The sequence below is a fragment of the Notolabrus celidotus genome, chromosome 21 (assembly GCF_009762535.1).
Source record: "Notolabrus celidotus isolate fNotCel1 chromosome 21, fNotCel1.pri, whole genome shotgun sequence".
Taxonomy (NCBI): Eukaryota; Metazoa; Chordata; class Actinopteri; order Labriformes; family Labridae; genus Notolabrus; species Notolabrus celidotus.
Window position 1 is genome coordinate 27,011,307 of NC_048292.1, and position 22,791 is coordinate 27,034,097.

Below are 22,791 nucleotides of genomic sequence, written 5' to 3' on the forward strand. Positions count from 1 at the left end.
TTCACCCCACCTTCTCTGTTCTTGTGGGCAAACTCCACCCACATTGAATGGACACTCAGCAGGGGAGGGGCAAAACACATCAATATTCTCTGCAAGGGAGTCCTACCAACAGTTTACTTTTTAAAGTTTTAACATGAATATTCATGAAAAACAAATGAGTTATCCTCATTGAACCATGATCTGTAAGAGTTAAAGAACACCATGTACTAAATATTGATTTAAATGGTTAGCAATGGAGTTAATAATGAGATTAAAAAAAGGTTTATTGGGATTTTTTTGGGTTCTGACACTTGGATAACTAAATATGCCCCGGGTCAAATTGACCCAAGAACATTATTTCTGTTCCTGAGAAACTAACATAACAGGAGGGTTAAGAAGTCCTCCTATTCTCCCCTCATTACCTGTATAAATTACACCTGTTTGAACTTGTTACCTGCATAAAAGACACCTGCCACACACTCAATCAATCAGACTCTGCAAAATCAGCGGTGTATCACATACTTATTTTCCCCACTGTATGTTAGAAATGCCAGGCTATCGGCAACCCTCTGCGACCCAAGCTTCAGTGATGATTGTGGACACTAAGGGTTGCTTAATCATTAGTATCACCGCACAGATTTTTTTTGACGTCATGGTGAGATGGTCCCTCTCCATCTAAGTGTCTTAGGTCTCTCTCTCCTTCTCTTTCCCTGTCCCTTTGTATATCCTTATGTAATCTTTCTTTCACTTTCTCTTATTTATTTTTTTTGGCCCACCTAGGTGTGCACGCCCTCTTTTACAGAACATGATATTAGCTGTCAATAAAAGATAGGCCAGAGTTCTATGAGGGATGGTGATGGTCACATGCACACAGTCACAAGCACAGAAGAAAAATAAATTGCATTAATATTTGACAGTTTGTGACAAACATGACACAAACCAGAAATATATATGCAGACAAGAGTAAAAAAAAAAAAAAGAAATGCCAGGCTATAAAAAGTAGTGCTAATTTTTAAATGTACAAATACGTTTTTGTCTCACCCGTGATTACAGCTGGTATGCCCCAGCCGATGGCATAGTAGAACCTCATGTGGCCATGGTTGATGTTGCGTAGCTCAGTCAGCATGCGGTAGATGTGTAACCCCTCAACAAACATCCAGGCGAAGGTGCACAAGTAAAAGTATTGGAGGAGGATGGCTATCACTGTACACACAAACTGGGGGGGGGGAGGTAGGAGGAAAGGAAAAGACAGAGAGAAATGTGAACATTGGTCCATAGTATACAGGGATCGAGATAACATATCAAGAGAAGCTTTGTTGAAAGTTGTTATTGTCATAAATGAATACGGTTTGTTCTCCCTGCTATTACTCGGCATAGATTGTATAAATGTTGGACGTAGTATCCATCACGTCACCCATCTGTTTCTGAAGCACTGTTTTGAAGCCAATCATCGGCGGCAGCCATATTGGAAATGTTGAACTCAACATAACTGCTGTCGAGCTAGTGTGAGGTAAAGAGGCGGGCTTTGAGCCTCCTAGCCAACAGCTACAGTGTTCCCGCCTGTCAATCAAGTCAGCTGTGCCTCTCATAGGAAGACTCGTAATCTTAATATCTTCAAAACTGCAGCGTTCTGAAAAAAATCACCCCGTACAGTGTGTGCCGATAGAGATGATGTGTGGTGTGTGTCTGTGTTTCTGTATGTGAAGCAGAGAAAGAATTCCTGGATGGTTCTCTGGCGGTGGAGGTTAATGGTTATAGTAAACATTAAAATTACTATAGTCCCTTAAAATAACAACAATAATAATACTTAATAATTGAAATACTATCAACAATAATAATAACAATAATTATAATATTGTTTAGAATAATAAAGATTTTAAAATATACTAAATAATAAATACATAAATAAACAAACAAAAAAATGTATATATGTATAAATCAAATACTACTACTACTACTAATAAATAATAATAATAATAATAATAATAATAATAACAATAATAATAATAATAATAAATAAAAAATAATAATAACAATAATAATTTTAAAAAGTTTGCCCTTGGCCCTTGTAGATATTTACTTAGCTCCATCCAATTGAAACAGCTCCCAGACCCTTAGGATGGGGGCTTGTTTATTGGGAATTGCCCATAAACCACCTGTTCTGTTTATTCATCTAACTTTTTGTTTATTTGTTTGTAGTTATTTAAGCTTTTATATTTGAATTATTTCTTAATTTTTTGGTGTAATGACCATTAAATGTCAATTAACTAATTCATGTAGGACAGTGATGAGCTAACCTGTCCCACCATATTTGATCCCCTCCCTATGCCACTGTCTGGTGCTGTACTGTACACCCTTCATTTACACCATTCAAGTCGGGGTGTTCATTGCTGTTGAGATCAGAGAGAGAGAGAGAGAGAGAGAGAGAGAGAGAGAGAGAGAGAGACTACTTTGACAAAGCTATAAATCATCCTGCAGATTCCCCCAGGCACACACGACCAGCATTCCACAGTTCCAACAAATGCAGAAGCCAAACACACACACATGCACACATACGAAAAAAACAGCTGAAACTTTCCCGCTCCTGTTTTTCCTTTATCTCCAGACTCAAGACACAAGATACAAATCTTCTATCCAGATTTAATGGCCTGGGTTGGTTGATTGTAAAGAACATGTTTGGGAAACTTCACACTTAGAGATGAAATTCAAAGCTCTGTAGAGTCAATCTGATCTTCAGATCACAAGGAGATCTGATTCCAAAAAATGGCTTCAGTTTTGTGAATTTTTGGACTACTTTAATGTCAAATTTGTACATGCCCATACATAGAGTATCTTTTTCTAGGCTACATTGTTTCTGTTAGTTCCTTTTTATGTAACTTGGGGCACTGAGGCCATTGCTAGGGCAGTATGTTAAACATAACGAAGGATCAAGTTTAATATAGAGCTATGCAACTTGATTACTTAATTTAAGCCTCTGATCCCTTTCCACAATAATGGATCCAATAACATCTGGCAGATGGCTGAGGATTGTTAGGGACTACCCACCAGATGATCTCGTGATGCCTCATGTGACTTCACAACTGGTTTAGCCAGACTAGACAGAGCTGACACATTCATCTTTAAGTTACACTGGGAGTGGGGCATGTTTGGTCGTTCCAAAGTCGAGGCTCGAATCCATCCATCTCCATCAGAGCTCCTCGACTTTGGAACGACCTCCCTGAAGAATGAAGTCAGGCAGAGTCAGTGACATTTCTAAATCTCTTCTTAAGACACAATTTTACAGACTTGCTTTTATATGACTTCATCCTTTAAACCACTTTTTATTTTTATTTATTATTAATTTACTTTTTATCCAACTAATTCATTATTTTTTTTAATTTTTTTTATTATTTGATGATTTCTTTTTTCATTTATTATTTTAATGATCCTAATTTAACCTTTTCCATTTTCCATTTTCTCCAATGTGATGTCTTCTTGAACCCTTTTCATTGTCCTTTAATGCTTTTATTTACTTATTCATGTGTATTTATTTATTAATTAATTTATGTATTTTTTTAAAAACCTCTTTAACAATGGTTTATTGGTCTACTGTCTCACCACTGCTTGATTTTCGTTTATTCTTTTGAATCTTTTGCATTGTGTTTCGTTTTTGCATTGTTAGAATTTCTACACTCCTCTGTCTGTCAAGAATTTACTTTGTCTTGCAAATTTTGCCATGCTTTGTTGGATCCTGCCATGCTTTGCTTGTCTAAACATTTGTTTTTAAAGGTGCTATACAAATAAAGTTCTTATTATTATTACTGTGGAAAAAGAAGACTGGTAAAAGTCTTGATTACAGTCTGTGTTAAAACATCTATTTTTAAATGATTTGATAATTTGAAATAGTCCAAAATAAAAAGCACTGTTTACATGTCCTGAGCCTTATCTTCTACTATGTTTCAGCTTTTGTATAACACTGACAAAAGCCCTAGATTACAGACAAAGAACAAAAAACATTATTTTAAAGATGAAAACTGAGACAGGACCTGATATGTCATAACACCCAAAATTTATCCAGCAAGGTAAACATCTTCAGCTACAGTTTGTAGCAGATGGGGTCATTCCTGACACAAAATGTAGCTAATTTTAAAAGATTGGAGTGCACTGTTCAGCTGTTCATGTCTGCAGGCTTCAAAGTGACAAAGCGATACCTGAGTCCTTGGAATAAAAGGTTGTCAACGGGCAACAAAGACAGAGGAGTAATGTAACATTTTTGAATGATGTTACAATCCATACACATAATGGCAATATAGAGCAATGTAATGCAATTTGTGGAGCAACTTCCATGTATTAAAACTTCACATAGCAGCTTTAAATGATGAGAGTATCTTGCAGATAAAACACAGCACACTTACTGGATTGTCGGTCTGATTGATGCCAAGCAGGAAAACAAGTTCAGAGAAGAACAGCGCTGCCACCAGGTTTCTGTGGATTGCATGAAGGTTGGAGCGCAGCCAACGGAGGAGGCACAACAAGATGAAGGTGAGCAGAAGGAGGAACAGAGAGATGGACAGTGTGGTGTAGGTGACAATCTTCAGGGGTAGAACATCACCGTTCTATAAAAAAAAAAGAGGAGATCAGAGAAGTTATCATAAGGTAGGAAAACAGAAATAAACATGAACTATCTTTCAAACAATACCTCTCTCTTGGAAATGTCCATGAGCACAGCAAAGCTGGTCATGTGGTTACACTGACAGCTAATGTGGCTATTGTTCCTGTTGAGCACCTCACAACCTTTAGAGGACCAGCCACCTGTTCCTCCAATCCTAAAAAAAATACCAAATGACAGATAGAAACACAAATGAGTGAATAAGGACTTTTGCTTTGTCTTCAGCAGTTTATCTCTGAGCTCTGTGTAAGTTAAGTCAAACTCACCCAATCGAGTGGTTCCAGAAAACACAGACAGGTTTGGTCCTTTCCTCTGTCTCAATCAAAGTGTACTCCAAGGTGATTGGGGGTTCCAGGACAGGAGGAAGAGGAGGACCCTCACTGTGCACCGTGGCACTTACTACAGCTGTGTTGATGACTGGACGATTTGGAAGCCTGGAAAGACAATAAAAAGAAACACACTGAGTATTACTTAGACATAGAAAACAGAAACACTGAATCGGTGATCTAAGATGAATAACCTGGACTTTTATTGTCTTAACATGTATTCCCAAACATCTGGATATGTGCCATCTCAATTCATATAAACGAGTCATTCCAGGAGAGGAAATCCAAATGCTTTTGTTATGCTGCTATAGGCCTAGACTGCCGGGGGAACTGGCGCACTGACACACTGGGATCCTAGCTCACCCCCTTCCCCCCCAACCCCCTCATCACTTACTTTAACTCTCCCTGTCCCATTGAAAGTTACAAACCATAGACCTTTCTGGACGTTCCAGACTCCAGCTGATACGGACATGCTGGACTCCAGCTGCAACAGCTACTACTACTCGTCTCATCACTATCACCTCTCTCTCTAACTCCTCTCTATCTGTCTTTCCAGACCCAAGTGTGTCGAGGGAGATGACTGTCTAACATGAGTCTGGTCCTGCTGGAGGTTTCTGCCTGTTAAAGGAAGTTTGTCCTCTCCACTGTAACTGGCTAAATACTGCAATGTGCAATGCTCATGATGGATTAAGGTGGGGTCAGACTGAGTCTTACCCTGTCTTGAAGTTGGGTCTCTGTTCATAATTTGACATAGAGTGGTCGAGACCTCCTATGTTTGTAAAAGTGTCTTGAGATGACGTTTGTTGTGATTTGGTGCTATACAAATAAAGGTTGATTGATTAATTGACTGATTTGCTTTCATAACACAGCATCAAGCAGTCATAAAGCTGAAATTTTGAAAAAAAAAATCCTATCCCATCCCACTCCCAGTAGAATGACTCCCACTCCCATCCTGCTAGTTAAACAATTAAAAACAATATTATTTAACTTCAAACTGAGGAGTAAACATGAACCTTTCACAACTTTTTTTGAATGAATTTCAGGCATTAAATTCAAATTGGGCAAATCATTTTCCTAAAACAAACAAAAATTGTGTTTTCAACAGATGCTGTGTTGTATTTGTGCAATTTTCAAATGTTTGTTCAGTGTTTGTATTTATATTTCCCCACCTACTTTGAAAACACTGTTGTACTAGAAAAAAATACATTGTAAATAAATACAGCTATAGCTTATTAATACTAAAAGGGTATTTGAGTATCTATAAATAAAAACGTTGACATCGTCACTTGTCCTGCCTGCTGTCCTCACTGTTCACCCGTTCTCCGTGCGTGTTCTGCTGTTGAAAACTGCCGAAAGTGAGGACGCCATTGCACGCCATGCAAACAGTTTACCCCCGCTTTCATGTCTAACATCCGGAAACTGACTTGCACGGATTTGGCGGAAATATGAGTTGGTAAATGTGCTTTTTTCGCGTTGGACATGTCTTCATGTTGTCAACCGCTAACCAGGAAGTGAAATTGATGAGGAAACCAATGACGTACAGGGACTGAGGTTAAAGCTGGGGTTGGTAGTCTCGGAAAACTAGCATGAATTTGAATGTAGCATTTCCTCAGGACTCCGTCTAACCCCTCCCCTCCTCCCTCAGAGCTCCTCCAAAACGACGCCCCCGCTCACATGCACGAGCGCTGCTGATTCACGACCATATGATGGTGACTGATTCAAAACCGGTCCTCACCAAAACATTCTCATAGTGAAAGTTAAAAACACAAACAAACATGGCTGCTGTTAGTACTCACAACTCATTCTAGCATTATCCAGTTGTACCGGTGACACGATATCAGGAGAAAAGTTATAACACATGTAATACTGTAACAGCTCTACTGTTTGTTAAACGTGTTCAGTGTAGATGTTCTTAATTCCTACAGTGTTGACAGTCAGTGAAGGCATCAGGAGAGGTGTAGAGTGTGTGAGTGGGAGAGAGGAGAGGAGAAGTTCTTCATTCATTCAAACATTGATTGTTGTTTTGTTGGTTGTCGTGATCACGGCCGACAGTGACCGGTTATTAAAGATCAACGTGTTCACCAATCGGCTCGTCATCACTACAGCGTCCGGACGGACGCTACAGTACATCTACATTTCTGTAGGACTTACTGAATGTCATTAGTTCTTCTGCTTGTCAGAGCCCCGTGGTGAGAGCTTTTTAGACTCTGATCCGGACTACAGTCCTGATCAAAGCACCTCATCAGGTCAGAGGGGACAGGCCCGAGGTTGAGTGAGAGGGGCAGTAAATAGAGGCAGGGGAAGCAGAGGCAGGAGACGGGGACTCAGAGTACACGCTGGGGAAATGTACGTGCAGGAGGCGGGCAGAACAGCAGGACAGGATTTGACTGGTTTAAAATTTTGGGACCCAAAAAACAGTGATTGGTTGGTGTTTTCCCAGGTTTACTCCGGCTGTAGATAGCAGCTTTTTTTTACCTCTTTTTTAAGAACACATTATGTATTGATTACCATCAGGACATAAAGATCATTTAAACCAGTATGACAAAAAGTGGATCTAAATCTGATTACCAACCCCAGCTTTGAGGTGATTGGTCAAATTTGAGGAAAGTTGCAGTGATTGTATAAAATTGCAAGGCCGCACAGAAAGTTGCGCTGATTGGTTGAATTTGTGTTCATAGTTGTGATCACGATATTACAACTTCCTGCTTTCTGTAACCACAAGTGTCTGATTCAAAGCAATGCAAGAAGCTGTTATGCTTTAGAGTGTGCCAACTTGAGGGATCACTTTCATGAGTAGGGCAGGACATTGACACTGTGGCTTCACCAGCCAGTCCCTTCTGCATAGACTCTGGCTCCAAGTTACACACCTGTACTTTGGCTTCATTTTTGTTCGGTGGGAGGGGGTAGAGACGCGTCCATCATTATATACAGTCAGTGGTAATAATGGTTAAGTGAGTTGGTGTTAGTGAGCCTTAAATAATAACAGTCAGTTGCCTACCTCAGACTTCTGCGATCAGGGTCATATCTCTCTGGGAGGAGATTCCCCAGGGATTTGTACACTATCACAACTGCAACTGGCAAAGGGACAGCTGGATCAAGATGTCGTGGTTTCCTTTGAGACACTGTGTTCTCCTCCTGTGGGGGGTCGGTCTGAGTTGAAGGGGCTGAAGTGTGCTCTGCTGAGGAGGGGATGGATATCGATAAACATTTCTCCAACTTTGCAGCATGAAAGAAAAAATACAAATGTGGTCTGGTTGTGTAAGAGTTCCTACCTCTGTGGTCCTGGTTGAACCTTGGAAAATGAATGGAGGACCCAAGCTCCCTAGAATAGGCGACTTGAATGTCTTGGAATTGAGGTAATGTTGCTCTCTCGGGGTTCGACAAATCCAAGTAATCCACGGTGAGAACTAGATAACGTCCAAAATAGCCAGAAAAAGGAAAAAGGGTCAAAGGACTAGAACGATAAGTCAGGTGTGATTATGTGACCTGGTTACAAACTCACTCATGTTTTCAGTGACGATGGTGAAAGGTTTCAGGTAGGTCTTCCTGACGTTCTGAGCTAATGTATTGGCGTACTCTTCAAAGTTGCGGAGCAGGTTGGCAGTGCCACCATCAGTCCTCTGCATATGCTCCCAGTGCTCCTTGTTGTCAAGATTTAGTAAGGCACTTCCTGCTCGCACCAAGTTCTGAAAAACAGACAGTTGATTGAACAATGAGTGAAGCATTTCATTGCATACAATCACAAATTTTATTTTCAATATTTAATCATATTAAATTCACTTTATTGACATTATTTTCAAAGATTCTATCAAAAAATTAATGTTGGAGGTATCTTGACTAAAATGGAGCGCCGCCTGCATGCTAGTTCAGGCAGACAACTCGAGCTGCGCTCATTCATACTGACATGTCATCATCCTCCCTATCAGCTGATCTCAACATCCTCTCATTGGCGGTCTATTTAAGCTGCAGGTCTCCCCGTCTCTGCCTCTGCCTCTGCTTTGCAAGTGCTCCTGCTGTCCTGCTCAGTGCTGTGTGCAAACTTTGTACCCACCTCCTCCCCGGCATCCACCTGCGGGCTCCGAGAGGGGTTAGTCCTATCTCATTGCTCCTAAATGTCTGCATTTAAATAATCTATGAGGAGTAATGAGGTTCGGAGCCCATACGCCAAACACAATACTGTATGCTGCAATAAACTTTATCTTAAGTAAACGTGAGTTGTCTGACTAAACTGAAAGAAGAGGCATTTTTTCTGGTGGGAGATGACCCACAGAAGGAAATGTGCAGTGCAACATAATGTGTTATCTAAAAGTTAAGTTTTTAGATTCTACATTTACAATTTGGAAATCTATTCCATCCAAAACAGCCGAGGTAATCCCTGAAACACTTGAACAAATCTAAAAGCTACTCTTGTACATCCTGTTAGTCAGTGTTAATTTCGTTGATGAAAGTTATGAGGAATAAATGTTCTTCAACGACCCCTTTTTTCCTAATGACGGCAAGCTAAAGTACATCACTGATTTATTTATTTATCTATTTAACCTTTATTTAACCAGGTGAGTTAATTGAGAACCAATTCTCATTTGCAATAACGACCTGGGCGAGAAGGCAGACCTCCATAAACTCCAACTGGTCCAGAATTCAGCTGCCCGTATCATTGCCCGAACCCCCTCCATCCACCACATCACTCCTGTCCTCCAACAGCTCCACTGGCTCCCTGTTCAGTTCCGCATTCAGTTCAAAGTCCTTCTGTTGACATTCAAGACCATCCACAACCTCGCCCCCCCATATCTGTCCGACCTCCTCCATGTTCCCATTCCCTCCCGCTCCCTCAGATCCTCTTCCTCCATACACCTGTCTGTCCCCTCCGCCCGTCTCACCACTATGGGGAGCCGAGCATTCAGCCGCTCTGCTCCCCGTCTCTGGAACTCATTGCCACCTCAACTCAGAAACACAGATTCTTTCCCCCATTTCAAATCACAACTCAAAACATATCTGTTCAAAACCGCCTACTCCATCTGACTCCAATTGCACTGTAATTTTGTTATTGTTTCTATTTTTTTCTTACCCCTTGTTAGTTTATATTGTTTTCATTTCTGACTCTGATTTTGTTTCCTTTAATGTGAATTCATGTATATATATATTTCTATCTGTGCGGTGTCCTTGAGTGCCGAGAAAGGCGCCTTTAAATAAAATTTATTATTATTATTATTATTAGAGACAGAACAGTACAATACAAACATATGACAGCAGTGAACAACTTAAAAGCTATTTAAAAGCAAGTGCAGTGATGTTGAGTTATGGGGTGTATTAGGTTTTTGAATGTGGCGAGTGGAATGAGAGAGGTCAGCTTTAGGGATTGTTGCAGGTGATTCCAGTCATTTGCGGCGGAAAACTGGAAGGAGGTGCGACCAAAGGAGGTCCGGGCTTTGGATGGGATGAGTTTGATAAGGCTGATAATAAAAACTTTGACAAACATGTTTTGTTTTTGTTGTAACGAGACGATGACGAAAACATTAGGGGTGTATTCCCCCGCTGTGTGTCTGATCTTTAAAAATAGAAGCAATGCATTCCTGCAGTAGGCTGAGTTATTGTTTGAGGGGCAAAGTGCTTGGGCTCTACCTGCAGCAGGTGTGCTGTGTGAACCAGCTCTCCCCAGATCCATGAATCTATCTCATCTGTATGTATGTTATAGTGACAAAGACAAAACCGGGGGACGTTACTGTTTGAAGTTTGACATTTTTGCCGCTACAACAAAGCTCTGCGTCTACAGCTTGATTTGTTCCAGTTTGGTGAAACATCAGACACACTTAGTAAGTGTTGATCAACTCCTTGTTATCAATGATGCAGATGCATTTCAGAGTGCTTTGGACTGACTGTCTGTCCAGTGCGCCTGTCACTGCAGGTACATTCAGGGACTGTTGTTCAAGTTCATTACAGCCCTTGTATTTTGTGTTCATGGCCTTTTCATTTGAATTAAAATATCTTCATAGTGGTCACATCAAGAATGTTTTTTTTAAACTTTTTAGCAGGGACAGGCTAAATCATTTACACAACAGTGTTAAAAGAGTGAAATATTGATACCAATATTGATACCAATACCTGATCGACTACATTAATTATTCTAAAGAGAGGAAACGTTTTGGCAAAAATAAAAGACTAAAATGTGACTCAATCTAGACTATAATGTACAGTAAAGGGCTGAAAAGACTAAAATGTGACTAAAACCCAACAGGCATTTTCATCTGAAGTGTAAGACCAAATCTAAAATAGCTGCCACATTAACACTGCTGTTAGTCTTCTTCTCTACCTCATTGAACTCTGCATCCTTCATGGCAGTGAGTTTGAATCCCGACTGCCGGCTCTCATGCTGCAGGACATGGTTCAAAAGCTGGGCAGCTGTCTTCACGTCGTTTCCATAGTAATGCTCGGTGTTATTGGTGGCGCTGTAAAGCAAACGCACAATGTGCTTGGAGTGTTCGCTGTCCATCCTTGAAGTGTTCCGTCGGAGGTCTTCATTCTGGTAGAATGGGGGAGGAAGGGAACAAATGTTAACAAGCAGATCAAGACATGGATTGAAATAAGATTTTATTTGGTCAATACCATGATAAATGGTATTTGATGGAGTCCAAGTTCAGTGTAGGGAAACCACTCAGTTTAAATCTACTGTAGACTTAATTCAATGAAAATGATACCAGAACAAGTAATTCATAAATAGAATCTTTTCCTTTGAAAATATCAACTTTGATTATAGAAAGGGCTCTGAGTTAAAAAGTTAAACAGTTAAACCTTAATTACAGAGTAATACATCAAAGATCATGACAGTATGAAAGTTTTTCATTCTAGTACTGACCAGCTTCTTCAGATGGGAGAAGGTGACTGTGGTGCAGTTGAAGAGGTCAGGTGACAGCCAACCCTTCTCGTCACTACAGTGGCGAATGGCAGTACCTATCAAAATTTCAATAAAAAAATGAATATTAACACATTTAAAAAGGGTCACTGACATACAAGAGGCACCCTAATTAAAAGGCAAATCATTTGTACTGTCGTATGGCTGTAAATAAGAAATCCAGTAACTCAAATTATCAGAACGTTTTGTAAGATCAATAAAACAAGGATTCAAATACAGAAATGTCCACTTTCAGGGCTTCACTGAGGTGCAGTGTGTAGCCCTGTTGCCTCACAGCTAGAAGGCTCCTCGTTCAAATCCCCTGGTCAGGCAGGTGCCCTTCTGTGTGGCGTTTGCATGTTCTCCCCGTGTATGCATGGATTCTCTCTGGGTGCTTCCTCCTACAGTCCAAAAACGTGCTTACCAGGTTTGGTCACTCTAAGTTGCCCGTAGGTGTGAGTGTGTGCATGAATGATTGTCTGTCTCTCCATGTTTGCCCTGTGGTAGGTTGGCGACCTGTCCAGGGTGTACAGTGCCTCCCGCTCAATGACAGCTGGGATCATAGACTGTGTAAATATGGACGTAGTATCTGTGACGTCACCCATCTGTTTCTGAAGCACTGATTTGAGGCCAATCGTCGGCGGCAGCCATATTACTTCTGTTGAATGATTGTGACTTCAAGAGGCGGGCTTTGAGCCTCCTAGCCAACAGCTACAGTGTTCCTGCCTGTCAATCAAGTCAGCTGTGCCTCTCATTGGAAGACTCGTAATCTCAATATCTTCTAAATTGCGGCGTTAGAAAAAAATCACCCCCCTACAGAAATGAGCTATCCAGAATACACTAGTTTTTTGAACCAGGCTGTAAACATGTTTATTTCTGATATAAAGATCGTCTTCTTTGAATTGGTGTGTATGTGGTTTCTGGTACTTCTGGAGCCAGCCTCAAGTGGATCCTCGATGAACTGCAGTTTTTAACACTTCTGCATTGGACTCATATTTTTAGGCCAGAGGTTGCAGCTTTGCTGGGATAGGCTGTAGCCCCCTGTGACCCCGAATGGGATAGGTGGTCAAGATAATGGATGGTCAGTTGGGTTGTCGGGTGGGTGGGTGGGTGGGTGGGTAGGTGGATAGGATAGGATAGGTAGGTAGGTAGGTAGGTGGGTAGGTGGATAGGTAGGTAGGTAGGTAGGTAGGTAGGTAGGTAGGTAGTTAGGTAGCCTCATCATCAGTGGTTCCCATTTAGAAATGGAGTACAGATTGTCATAACATCATAACAAGCTATTTACTTTAAGCTACTCTTGTAGTCTGAGGGATTTCAAAGGTTACTCACCTATGGATCCTTTTGGACAGTTCATAGCTGCAGGCCTTCCAAATTTGGTCTTGGGCCACCAGATGCCTGAGTCAAATGCTTTGGGACAGCCCTCGTACACCACTGTGTAGAAAAGGTACATTTTGACATTTTTTTAGAAATTAAAATTTGACACTGACACTACTTTTCATTCTCTATAGCTTCTAATACTCTTGTAGATCAGGCAGGTTTTAGAGGCTTGACATTTCTTTGAGTTTGTGTGTACTGAAACAGAATCCCTAAAATCTGAATATTATAATGTACAGGATGTAAAAAGCAGGGACCTGTACGTTTCTTTTTTGTTGGGCTCTTTGGGGCTGGCCTTACTCGCACAGCCTGACATCTGTGTCCAGTAACTTTAGCTCCCGTCATTTTTGACTTTTCTGTTTTTATTACTACATGCTCATGCTGTCTTTAAGGATACTTTTCACTAAAAGACAAGACATTTTGTACACATTTAAATCCTCAGCGGTGTTTGGTGCAGGGCTGACAGATCAGAGGCCTGCAACAGATGGTCACATCTCATTTTTTTTTCAAGGGCTAAAGTGACATTATCAAAAACAGTATGAGAATTTGGGACAATTCTAAGTCCAAACACATTCAAGGACTTGAATTTGCTTCAGATTTGGACAAACAGAACATACTGATGTTCCTTCTTTGCTAAAGGACTATGTGGCTTTGTCTTCTATTCATTTCTACGTCATTGTTGGTGTGCAGTCCCACTGCCAAGTTGGCCCACCAGCCAGATTTGCGTCTGCTGCTTGACTGGCTGGCAACAATAAGGTGAAGTCAAGGCAACAGCAGCACCAGAAGATGTGAGTGACACTATTTGTCTGCTTTGACACACAGGATCAATTTGTGAGCTTCAATGTTTCATCCAACTTCCTTTGGATTTTTTCTTTACTGTCTGTGCAGTCTTTGTTCCCAGGCTTACTCCAGGGGCATGAGCCCATGAATGAATGAATGAATGAATGAATGAATGAATGAAAGAGTGAATATACATTTTCTTGTGACTTACTCGCAACTACCAAGTCTTACATTTCCCAAACAACAGAGATGTAAAAAGTAAAAATGCAAGGTTTTTCAGGTCTGTCTTCAAGGGGAATAGAATATATATTTTAAATGCTTATTTGTCATGTGGAAGTCAGATCAATAACTTCTGATGCATTTCAGGAAGTCTGCAAATCTTTCAAAGACAAAATTTCTGATCCAGCTGGACTTTCATGTCACGTCTGACATCATTTTATTCAAATAAATGAATGGTCATTGCTCATATGAAAACCAGTGATGAGAGCAGAAAAGTCATGACAGTGGATTGTGTTTTACCAGTAATTCTACAAACCTTTGACTTCATCAGCAGCACCTCACAACATTTTGGGTGAGTGGAGTTGAGTGGGTAAAAGTGGGTTGTCTTGCACTAATCCTTTATTACTGATGTTCATACATTTTAAGAAAAGTTAAGATTTTTTTAAAGTAACATTTACAGTTCGTATGAGTATGAGTTCCATTACATTTCAAGAGTTAATTATCCTCATCTGAATTTTCAACTTAAAGTTAGACTGTCATTTAACCCTCCTATTATCTTTAAATATTACTAACACATTTTACCCCTGGGGTCAATTTGACCCCAGGGATATTTGCCTCCAGAAAAGATTTACATAAAATTGGTGACCAAGTGTTTATGTCAGGCACTTTGTTTATTTGTTGAATAAATAAATATCCCCTTGATAATGACACCTATCAGTGAGTTGACATGTCCTCTAGCGCCACCATCAGGCCAAAGTTTTAAATTAGAATGAATGTATCTTGAGAAAGTTTTCATTCAAATCTTCCCCAATTTCCTGACAACACTAATGATGTTGATAATGTTTTGGTGATGATATGACCTTTCCTCCAGTGCCACCATCAGGTCAAAGTTTCAGTTAGGGCACACACACAGACAGACAAGTTTTACACAGCTAAAACAGCTTGGGGTCAAATTGACCCCAGAGGACTACAAGTGCATGCAATATGTGTTCAGCACATTAAAAAAATATTGTCATGATAATTTTATGCTTCATCAGTTGTCACCATTAAGTTAGGAGAAGTCATGACATATGAAGCTAAACAAAAAAAAGTCAACTATTATTTTTTGAATTGGGTCAATTTAACCCCAAGGATAATAGGAGGGTTTAAAAAATTAAGAAAATCAGGGAACATCCAACTTTATGCATGCTATGACAAATTATATGTTTTCACATACCCTCGCATCCAGTCGGCGTGACTTCAGCAAAGGGGTTATCACAGCGGTTACACTGTCGACCGATGACTCCTCCTTTACAAGGGCACTGCCCAGTAATAGGGTCACATGTTCGAGACTCAGAGCCAACAGAGAAACATTCACAGGGGTAGCACATGTCTTCACCTTCTGGCTGGTAGTGGTTTTCCTGCAAAAAGAGGAGAAGACATTTAAAGGATGGTTATTTATCATTTATCTAGCAGTGCTATAAACGCATGTTTAAGGCCATTCTGAGATGCTGCAATAAAAACTTTTCCAAACAGGTACAGGGATGTTTTAAAGGCACAGTGCGTAGTAATCAGCAGCATTTCACAGAACAGAATTGGCAGAAATGGAGTGTTATTATCATAAGTATGTTTAAATGAGTAAACAATTGTTGAATTGAAAATAATTCTGCTAGCTAGAAGCTTTGGCGTGTCCTCTTTTACGGAGACCACCTTCTTGCATCACCACGTTTTCTCTGTAGCAACAGACAAACTAATAACATATGCTTTATTGTATTTAGTAGGAGGCTGCACTAATTGGAAGACAAAGAAAGAGAAGGTGGTTCTTTAGTGCCAGATGGCTGTCTAACATGAGTCTGGTCCTGCTGGAGGTTTCTGCCTGTTAAAGGAAGTTTTTCCTGCCGCTGTAACTTGCTAAATACTGCGAGGTGCAATGCTCATAGTGGATTAAGATGAGATCAGATCAAGTCCTGTCAGTGAGAGGGGACTGGATCTTATCCTGTCTTGATGTTGGGTTGTTAATAATCTAGAATAGAGTATGGTCTAAACCTGCTACTGTCCTCTAGATATTGCTTAATATTCACATTGTGACCCACTGTACCTTTAAATGCATGATATAGTATATTAGAAGTACAAAGGAAAGTCAATCAAAGAAGTGCACAATGCACATGTAGAGTTAGGGAACATGTTTTTACTAGACCAGGCAGAGAAATCCTGAAAAAAACATTCCAGAAGTATATAACAATTAAGTCAACGAGTGTTATATTTCCTATTAATGCAAAGATAAAAGTTAAGAAGCACAGAAAAAATGGACAAAAGCACACTGTTGTTACCTAAAAAGTATGAGGGAATTTCAAGTTATGTATGTTTTTACCTTGCAGTTACACTCTCCACTGGTCTTGTTGCAGTCTTTATGGAATCCCCTGCTAGTATCACAGTTACAAGGTCCACACATGGGATTGCCCCACCAACCTTGAGGACATGGCCTCTCCACTCTAACATAAAAGACAGCAGCATATTAATCACACACACTTTTTTTCTATCCTAATACATTATCAAGTTACAATATGAAAAAAGGATTCTCAATAAGGCTTTACACAGCTATTTAGCTCATAGAGTACTGTTGAGGTGTCTTGCCATAGCCTGCATAAAAAATGGACGTAGTATCCGTGACGTCACCCATCTGTTCCAGAGCCCTGTTTTGAAGCCAATCATAGGCGGATGCTATATTGGAAATGCTGAACTCAACCAAACTTCATCAGAGCTAGTGTGAGGTAAAGAGGCGGGCCTTTAGCCATAACTACTTGTCAATCAAGATTGGCTTATCTCTGTGAGCTTTAAGACTATGCTGGTTGTGCAAAGCAACACAACACCTTCTGTGCTGCTGGGCATGTGGATTTCTCGATTTCAACTTATTTGTACACACACACACACACACACACAAACACACACACAAACACACACAAACGCACACAAACACACAAACACAAACAAACACACACACACACACACACACCACTATATACTTTGTCTATAGGAAAGACAAAGTACATTTTCAGTCTGCCTCAAATGGAGCGCCGCCTGCAAGCTAGTTCAGGCAGACAACTCATTCATACTGACACGTCATCATCCTCCCTATCGGCTGATCTCAACATCCTCTCATTGGCGGTCTATTTAAGCTGCATGTCTCCCCGTCTCTGTCTCTGCCTCTGCTTTGCAAGTGCTCCTGCTGTCCTGCTCAGTGCTGTGTGCAAACTTTGTACCCACCTCCTCCCCGGCATCCACCTGCGGGCTCGGAGGGGGGTTAGTCCTATCTCATTGCTCCTAAATGTATGCATTTAAATAATCTATGCTGAGTAATGAGGTTCGGAGCCCATACGCTAAACACAATACTGTATGCTGCAATAAACTTTATCTAAGTAAACATGACTTGTCTGTCTGACTGAACTTAAACATCTTTGAGGGAGAATTCTTGTGGACATGCAAAGCTTACTTTTCTAAAAAAAAAGAAAAGTACAATTTGCATACATCACTTCATCAAACGTCTCTTTACAACCAAACCTGCGTAGTTCAATTGAAGGAAAGGACAATTACTTGTTTTCACAGTACTGTCCATAGTGGTTCTGTCCACATTCACATGTGTAGCCGTGGGAAGAACTTGGTTTGCGGAGGCAGGCAGAAACGTGCTCACAAGGGTTGAGCTGGCAAGCATCCACACACTCCCTACCAAAAAAACCTGCAAAACACAGAGACAAGTGGGAGGGATGACACTTCTAATCTTACCAAATGTCATATTGAGGGGCATGTGTTTGTGAAAGTGGACATTACCTGGGTCACAGACACAGGTGTGTGTGCTCCAGTCTTCACTGCAGTGGCTATTCTCAGGGCAAATGTTGGAGTCACAGGGGTCAGCAAGGTTGCAGCCATCATCAACATGGATCTTCTGGCCCCGATTCATGTTCACATTGGCTACATTCGTAGAAGTCTCTCCCATGCGCACACCCTAACAGAAAGCACACATCATGAATGATTTTTTTGAAATGTAAAAAAAACATTTCTAACATATTTTTTTTTTTAAAGTTAAAAATACACAAACCTGTATGCAGCCAACAAATCCTTTGCGGACAGTGTTGCCTTCTCCAAGCAAACCTCCTATTTGAAGCGTCTGCAGCTTTAATCCTGGGAGCTCATTACCAATCTCAACTGACTTCTGATTAAAAACACAGAGTTGTAAATTAGAGCATTTAAGTGGAAACCTTACTCACATGTTCAACATTATCTGTGTGATGGAATTTGGAAATACCTGATACATGTTGTAGTCCAGGGACACAGTAGCCATATATTTGATGTCCTTGCCATCTTTGACGCTTCTCAGTTCCACCAGCAAGTGGTGCCACTCCCCATCATTGACCCGGACTTGGGGGAAGCTCAGCGAAGCAACCAACTGCCGTCTCAGAAACACCTTCATGTGAACCTGCTGCTCACTCACCTTGATGAAAAAACAACAACGACATGGCTGAAGTTAAAGCTCCTGTGAGGACGTTTTTTGCTTATTTCTAAACAAACTCAATGATTCCTCTTCAGGAGCTGATACAGCAACAAGACCAACAAGATGTAATTTTTTCCACTATGTTGTTTTTATCTCTGGTAACAGCTGCTGCAGGGTACATGCCAGATGACATGATAAACTCAAGCTCCTGAAACTGTCTTTGTCTACGTTTTCCAAAGTAAGAATTCTCAATAAGTGGTGTATATCAGTGGTTTTCAAAGCGGGGGCTGCCAGAGGGGCCTCCAAATATTTGAGGGAAGGGAATAAAATAGAATCTATCTATTTTTTCAACACGTTTGTTAATAATTTCCTATGCTAAACAAATGTAATAATTATTTAAAAGTGAATAAAAGTAAGAAAATACATTCTAAAGGTTGTTGTTTCTTTACATATTTTGAAGCATTGTCTGTGGGTTTGCAAAGGGGGTGTCTGGCCACAAGCTAATAATGTTTGGGGGGCCTTGGTATGGTAAAGTTTGGGAGCCCCTGGTACATATGACTGTTAAATGAACCAGGGGTACATTTTCAGTGGATACAGGAAGAGATGAGGTACCAGTAGGTCCACAAGGGGTGCCAACAAGTTCCTTACATGAGCTTTAATTATAGAATTAAGAAGTGTTTCACTTTCCTTTCACTACAAACTGTTTTCTAAGTTGACTTCCCGTATCGATTATTGTAATTCACTCCTCTTCGGTGTCCCTCACAAATCCCTCCATAAACTTCAACTGGTCCAAAACTCTGCAGCCCGCATCATTACTAGAACCCCCTCCTTTCACCACATCACCCCCATCCTCCAGCAGCTCCACTGGCTACCGGTCAAACTCAGAATCAATTTCAAAATCCTCCTGTACACATTCAAGGCCGTCCACAACCTCTCCCCCCTGTATCTGTCTGATCTCCTCCACATTGTCACCCCCTCTCGCTCCCTCAGGTCTTCCTCCTCCCTCCACCTCTCTGTGCCCCCCGCCCGTCTCAGCACCATGGGGAGCAGAGCTTTCAGTCGCTCTGCTCCCCAACTCTGGAACTCACTCCCACCGGACATCCGAGACTCTGACTCACTACCCCTCTTCAAATCAAAACTCAAAACCCACCTGTTTCAAACTGCATTCCCCGCTTAATTTCCACTGCTTCATTTTTAACTTGGTGTTACTTTGCTTGTTGTTTTTATTTATCTTATCGTGTTCTTTTATTTATTGTGTTTTTTATCTGTCTGTAAAGCGACCTTGAGTGCTTTGAAAGGCGCTTCTAAATAAAATGTATTATTATTATTATTACTTCATATAAATTACATTTCACACCGAGTCATGAAAAACTGTTCTATATGGTGCCGGTGACATTTTTGGATCTCATTGTGAAAGTGTGAATTTGATTGTATCATACCATAAGTGTGATGATGGATGACATTCCAGCATTGGCCTGCATCAGGGTACCGGCTGGCTGCCTGGTGCGGAACATAAGGCCCATGTACCAAGGAACTGCAACAGTTATGTCCGTCTCATTCAGAGAGACCACAGCCTGGCCGTTGAAGAACTGAGGAGATGGCATCACTAGGAAACACAGGGACAAATAGTAAGAGGGTGTTTGTAGGCAGACATAAAGTGTTATGTTATTCTATGACAAACCGGTCCCCAGCACATTGTTTGTGTTTTGCACTACGTCAACTCATGTCTCACTCAGCGGTAAGAAAACGTCAACTCATTCTCATAGTGAAAGTTAAAAACACAAACAAACATGGCTGCTGTTAGTACTCACAACTGTCATGCTAGCATTATCTAGTTGTACCGGTGACATGATATCAGAAGAAAAGTTATAACACATATATAATACTGTAACAACTCTACTGTTTGTTAAACATGTTCAGTGTAGATACTCTTAATTCCTACAGTGTTGACAGTCAGTGAAGGCATCAGGAGAGGTGTAGGGTGTGTGAGCGGGAGAGAGGAGAGACAAGAGAAGTTCTTCATGCATTCAAACATTAATTGTTGTTTTGTTGGTTGGCGTTCACCAATCAGCTCGTCATAGGGCATCTACATTTTCTGCAGGACTTACTAAATGTCATTAATTCTTCTGCTTGTCAGAGCCCCCGTGGTGACAGCTTTTTAGACTCTGATCCGGACTACAGTCCTGAGCAAAGGGCTCATACTTGAAGACTCTGTGGATCCCCAAATATTAGAAGTCTTGTTTTCATCTCTATATCTTTTAAATTTAATTTTATAATTATGCAAAATAACAACAACAATAAACTGATCCTGAAAAACATAAAATGATCTCCTTCAGTGGAGTATATAAGAAAAGGAAAACAGTGATCAGAGACAGCAAGTAGCATGGATATCTTTTCAACACAAAGGGGTCAGGATTTGAAGTTACACACAGCTTAATTATCACTTTCATGAGATACAGACTACCTTCAAACATTTTACTGAAATCACCATGAAGAACACACTGTATTAAACATGCTCTTATAGAAACCAATAGATCTTCTGAGCGGTTTTAGAGTTACTAGTTTGGCAGTTGTGCTGAATTTGAATACCTGACTTCCCAGTTTAAAGGTGACATATCATGCAAAATCAATTTATATCAACTCGTTTAGACTACTGTAACAGCCTTTTTACCTGTTTGAACCAAAAATCCCTCGACAGACTGCAGACAGTTCAGAACTCAGCTGCCAGCCTTTTATCAAGAACCAGGAAATACGACCACATCACGCCTGTTTTAGCTTTACTACATTGGCTGCCCGTACCTTTTAGAATTGATTTTAAGATTTTATTGGTTACTTTTAAAGGTGACATATCATGCAAAATCGACTTTTTAATGGTTCTCTACCTGAAATATGTTTCCCTGGCATGTCTACAAACCCCCCGAGAATGAAAAGAATCCATTTTGCCCCTGTTCTGATTTCTCCACCTTTCTGTAAATGTGTGTGAAACGAGCCGTTTCAGACTTCTGTGTTTTTGTTACGTAACAACAATATCCGGTCTGTCACGGAGTCAGAGCTCGGAGCTTGTTCAGCCCATAGACTGTATAAAATACAACTCAACCCCTCCTCTGTTTTTCATTACCTGCACACATGTGTGCTAACAAGGAGCTTAGGAGGGAGGCATGCTAGTTGTAGGCTGTCTTAATAAACACAAAGGTCGGTTTTACTCCCCAAGTCTGCAGATTTGAAGATCTAGTGGATGATTTTTATTTTTCATGGAAAAGTGCTAGCGCTAGTTAGCATAGCCACATAGCTACATGTTCGTAGCTGTGTACCAAGACACACGTCTACATACTGACAAATAAAACAACAAGAAACACTAAATCTGTGACCAATGGTTCAGAAAGGTCCTGCTGCAGGCGCCTCTCCGTCAGGATCAGATTCTGGATCAGATTCAGAGGGTTGAAGTAACGCAGGTCTGTGAGCAGCCGTGTATATGCAGCCAACATGTAAACATTAGATCAACGTGCTGGAGAGCCGAGGCACATCCACTTCCTGAGGGGGCGTGGTCAGAGAGCTCATTCTCATTTAAAGGCACAGGCACAGAAAACAGCCTGTTCTGAGCAGGGCTGAAAAAGAGGGGTTTACAGGCAGACCAAAATCTGATTTCAAAGTGTTTTTTTGAGCCTAAACTTTAAAGACATGTTTTGGGGACCTCTTAGACCAATATATTTTGATGAAAAAAGCGTGATATGTCACCTTTAAAGCTCTGCACGGTCTCGGCCCCGGTTTTATCTCTGACCTTTTAACGCCCTACACTCCAGTGCGCAATCTGTGATTCTCGGGCAAAGAGCTACTACAAAAACTCGTCTTAAAACTAGGGGGGACAAGGCGTTTGCAGTCCGGGCCCCACAGCTGTGGAATGAACTGCAGGAGGAAATTAGGTTGGCGGACTCTGTGCTATCTTTTAAATCATCTCTCAAAACATACTTTTAACGAAGAGCATTTCCTGATTTTATTTGACCAAAGTGTCTTGCACAGGGTCCTGCTTTTATTTGGTTTTGACTTTGTTTTTGTTTTTATGATTTCATATTCTTCTAATAGTGATGACACTTGCACTGTCTGTATGGCTTTTTAA

The 22,791-nt window shown here is 40.7% G+C and overlaps 1 protein-coding gene across 1 annotated transcript in view; it reads right to left on the reverse strand.

Moving 5' to 3' along the window:
• Nucleotides 1–22,791, reverse strand: part of celsr1a (cadherin EGF LAG seven-pass G-type receptor 1a) — a 145,888-nt gene that overhangs the window by 13,883 nt on the left and 109,214 nt on the right. The window contains exons 10-26 of the mRNA XM_034674220.1: nucleotides 20,117–20,283; nucleotides 18,492–18,677; nucleotides 18,285–18,398; nucleotides 18,017–18,191; nucleotides 17,783–17,924; nucleotides 16,563–16,683; nucleotides 15,429–15,612; nucleotides 13,169–13,270; nucleotides 11,804–11,898; nucleotides 11,261–11,470; nucleotides 8,456–8,639; nucleotides 8,226–8,360; nucleotides 7,952–8,132; nucleotides 4,894–5,061; nucleotides 4,658–4,784; nucleotides 4,374–4,574; nucleotides 1,021–1,195 (exon numbers count right to left, since the gene is read on the reverse strand). Of these exons, the coding sequence (XP_034530111.1) occupies nucleotides 1,021–1,195; nucleotides 4,374–4,574; nucleotides 4,658–4,784; nucleotides 4,894–5,061; nucleotides 7,952–8,132; nucleotides 8,226–8,360; nucleotides 8,456–8,639; nucleotides 11,261–11,470; nucleotides 11,804–11,898; nucleotides 13,169–13,270; nucleotides 15,429–15,612; nucleotides 16,563–16,683; nucleotides 17,783–17,924; nucleotides 18,017–18,191; nucleotides 18,285–18,398; nucleotides 18,492–18,677; nucleotides 20,117–20,283 (2,667 nt within the window). The remainder of the gene's footprint in view (nucleotides 1–1,020; nucleotides 1,196–4,373; nucleotides 4,575–4,657; nucleotides 4,785–4,893; nucleotides 5,062–7,951; nucleotides 8,133–8,225; nucleotides 8,361–8,455; nucleotides 8,640–11,260; nucleotides 11,471–11,803; nucleotides 11,899–13,168; nucleotides 13,271–15,428; nucleotides 15,613–16,562; nucleotides 16,684–17,782; nucleotides 17,925–18,016; nucleotides 18,192–18,284; nucleotides 18,399–18,491; nucleotides 18,678–20,116; nucleotides 20,284–22,791) is intronic.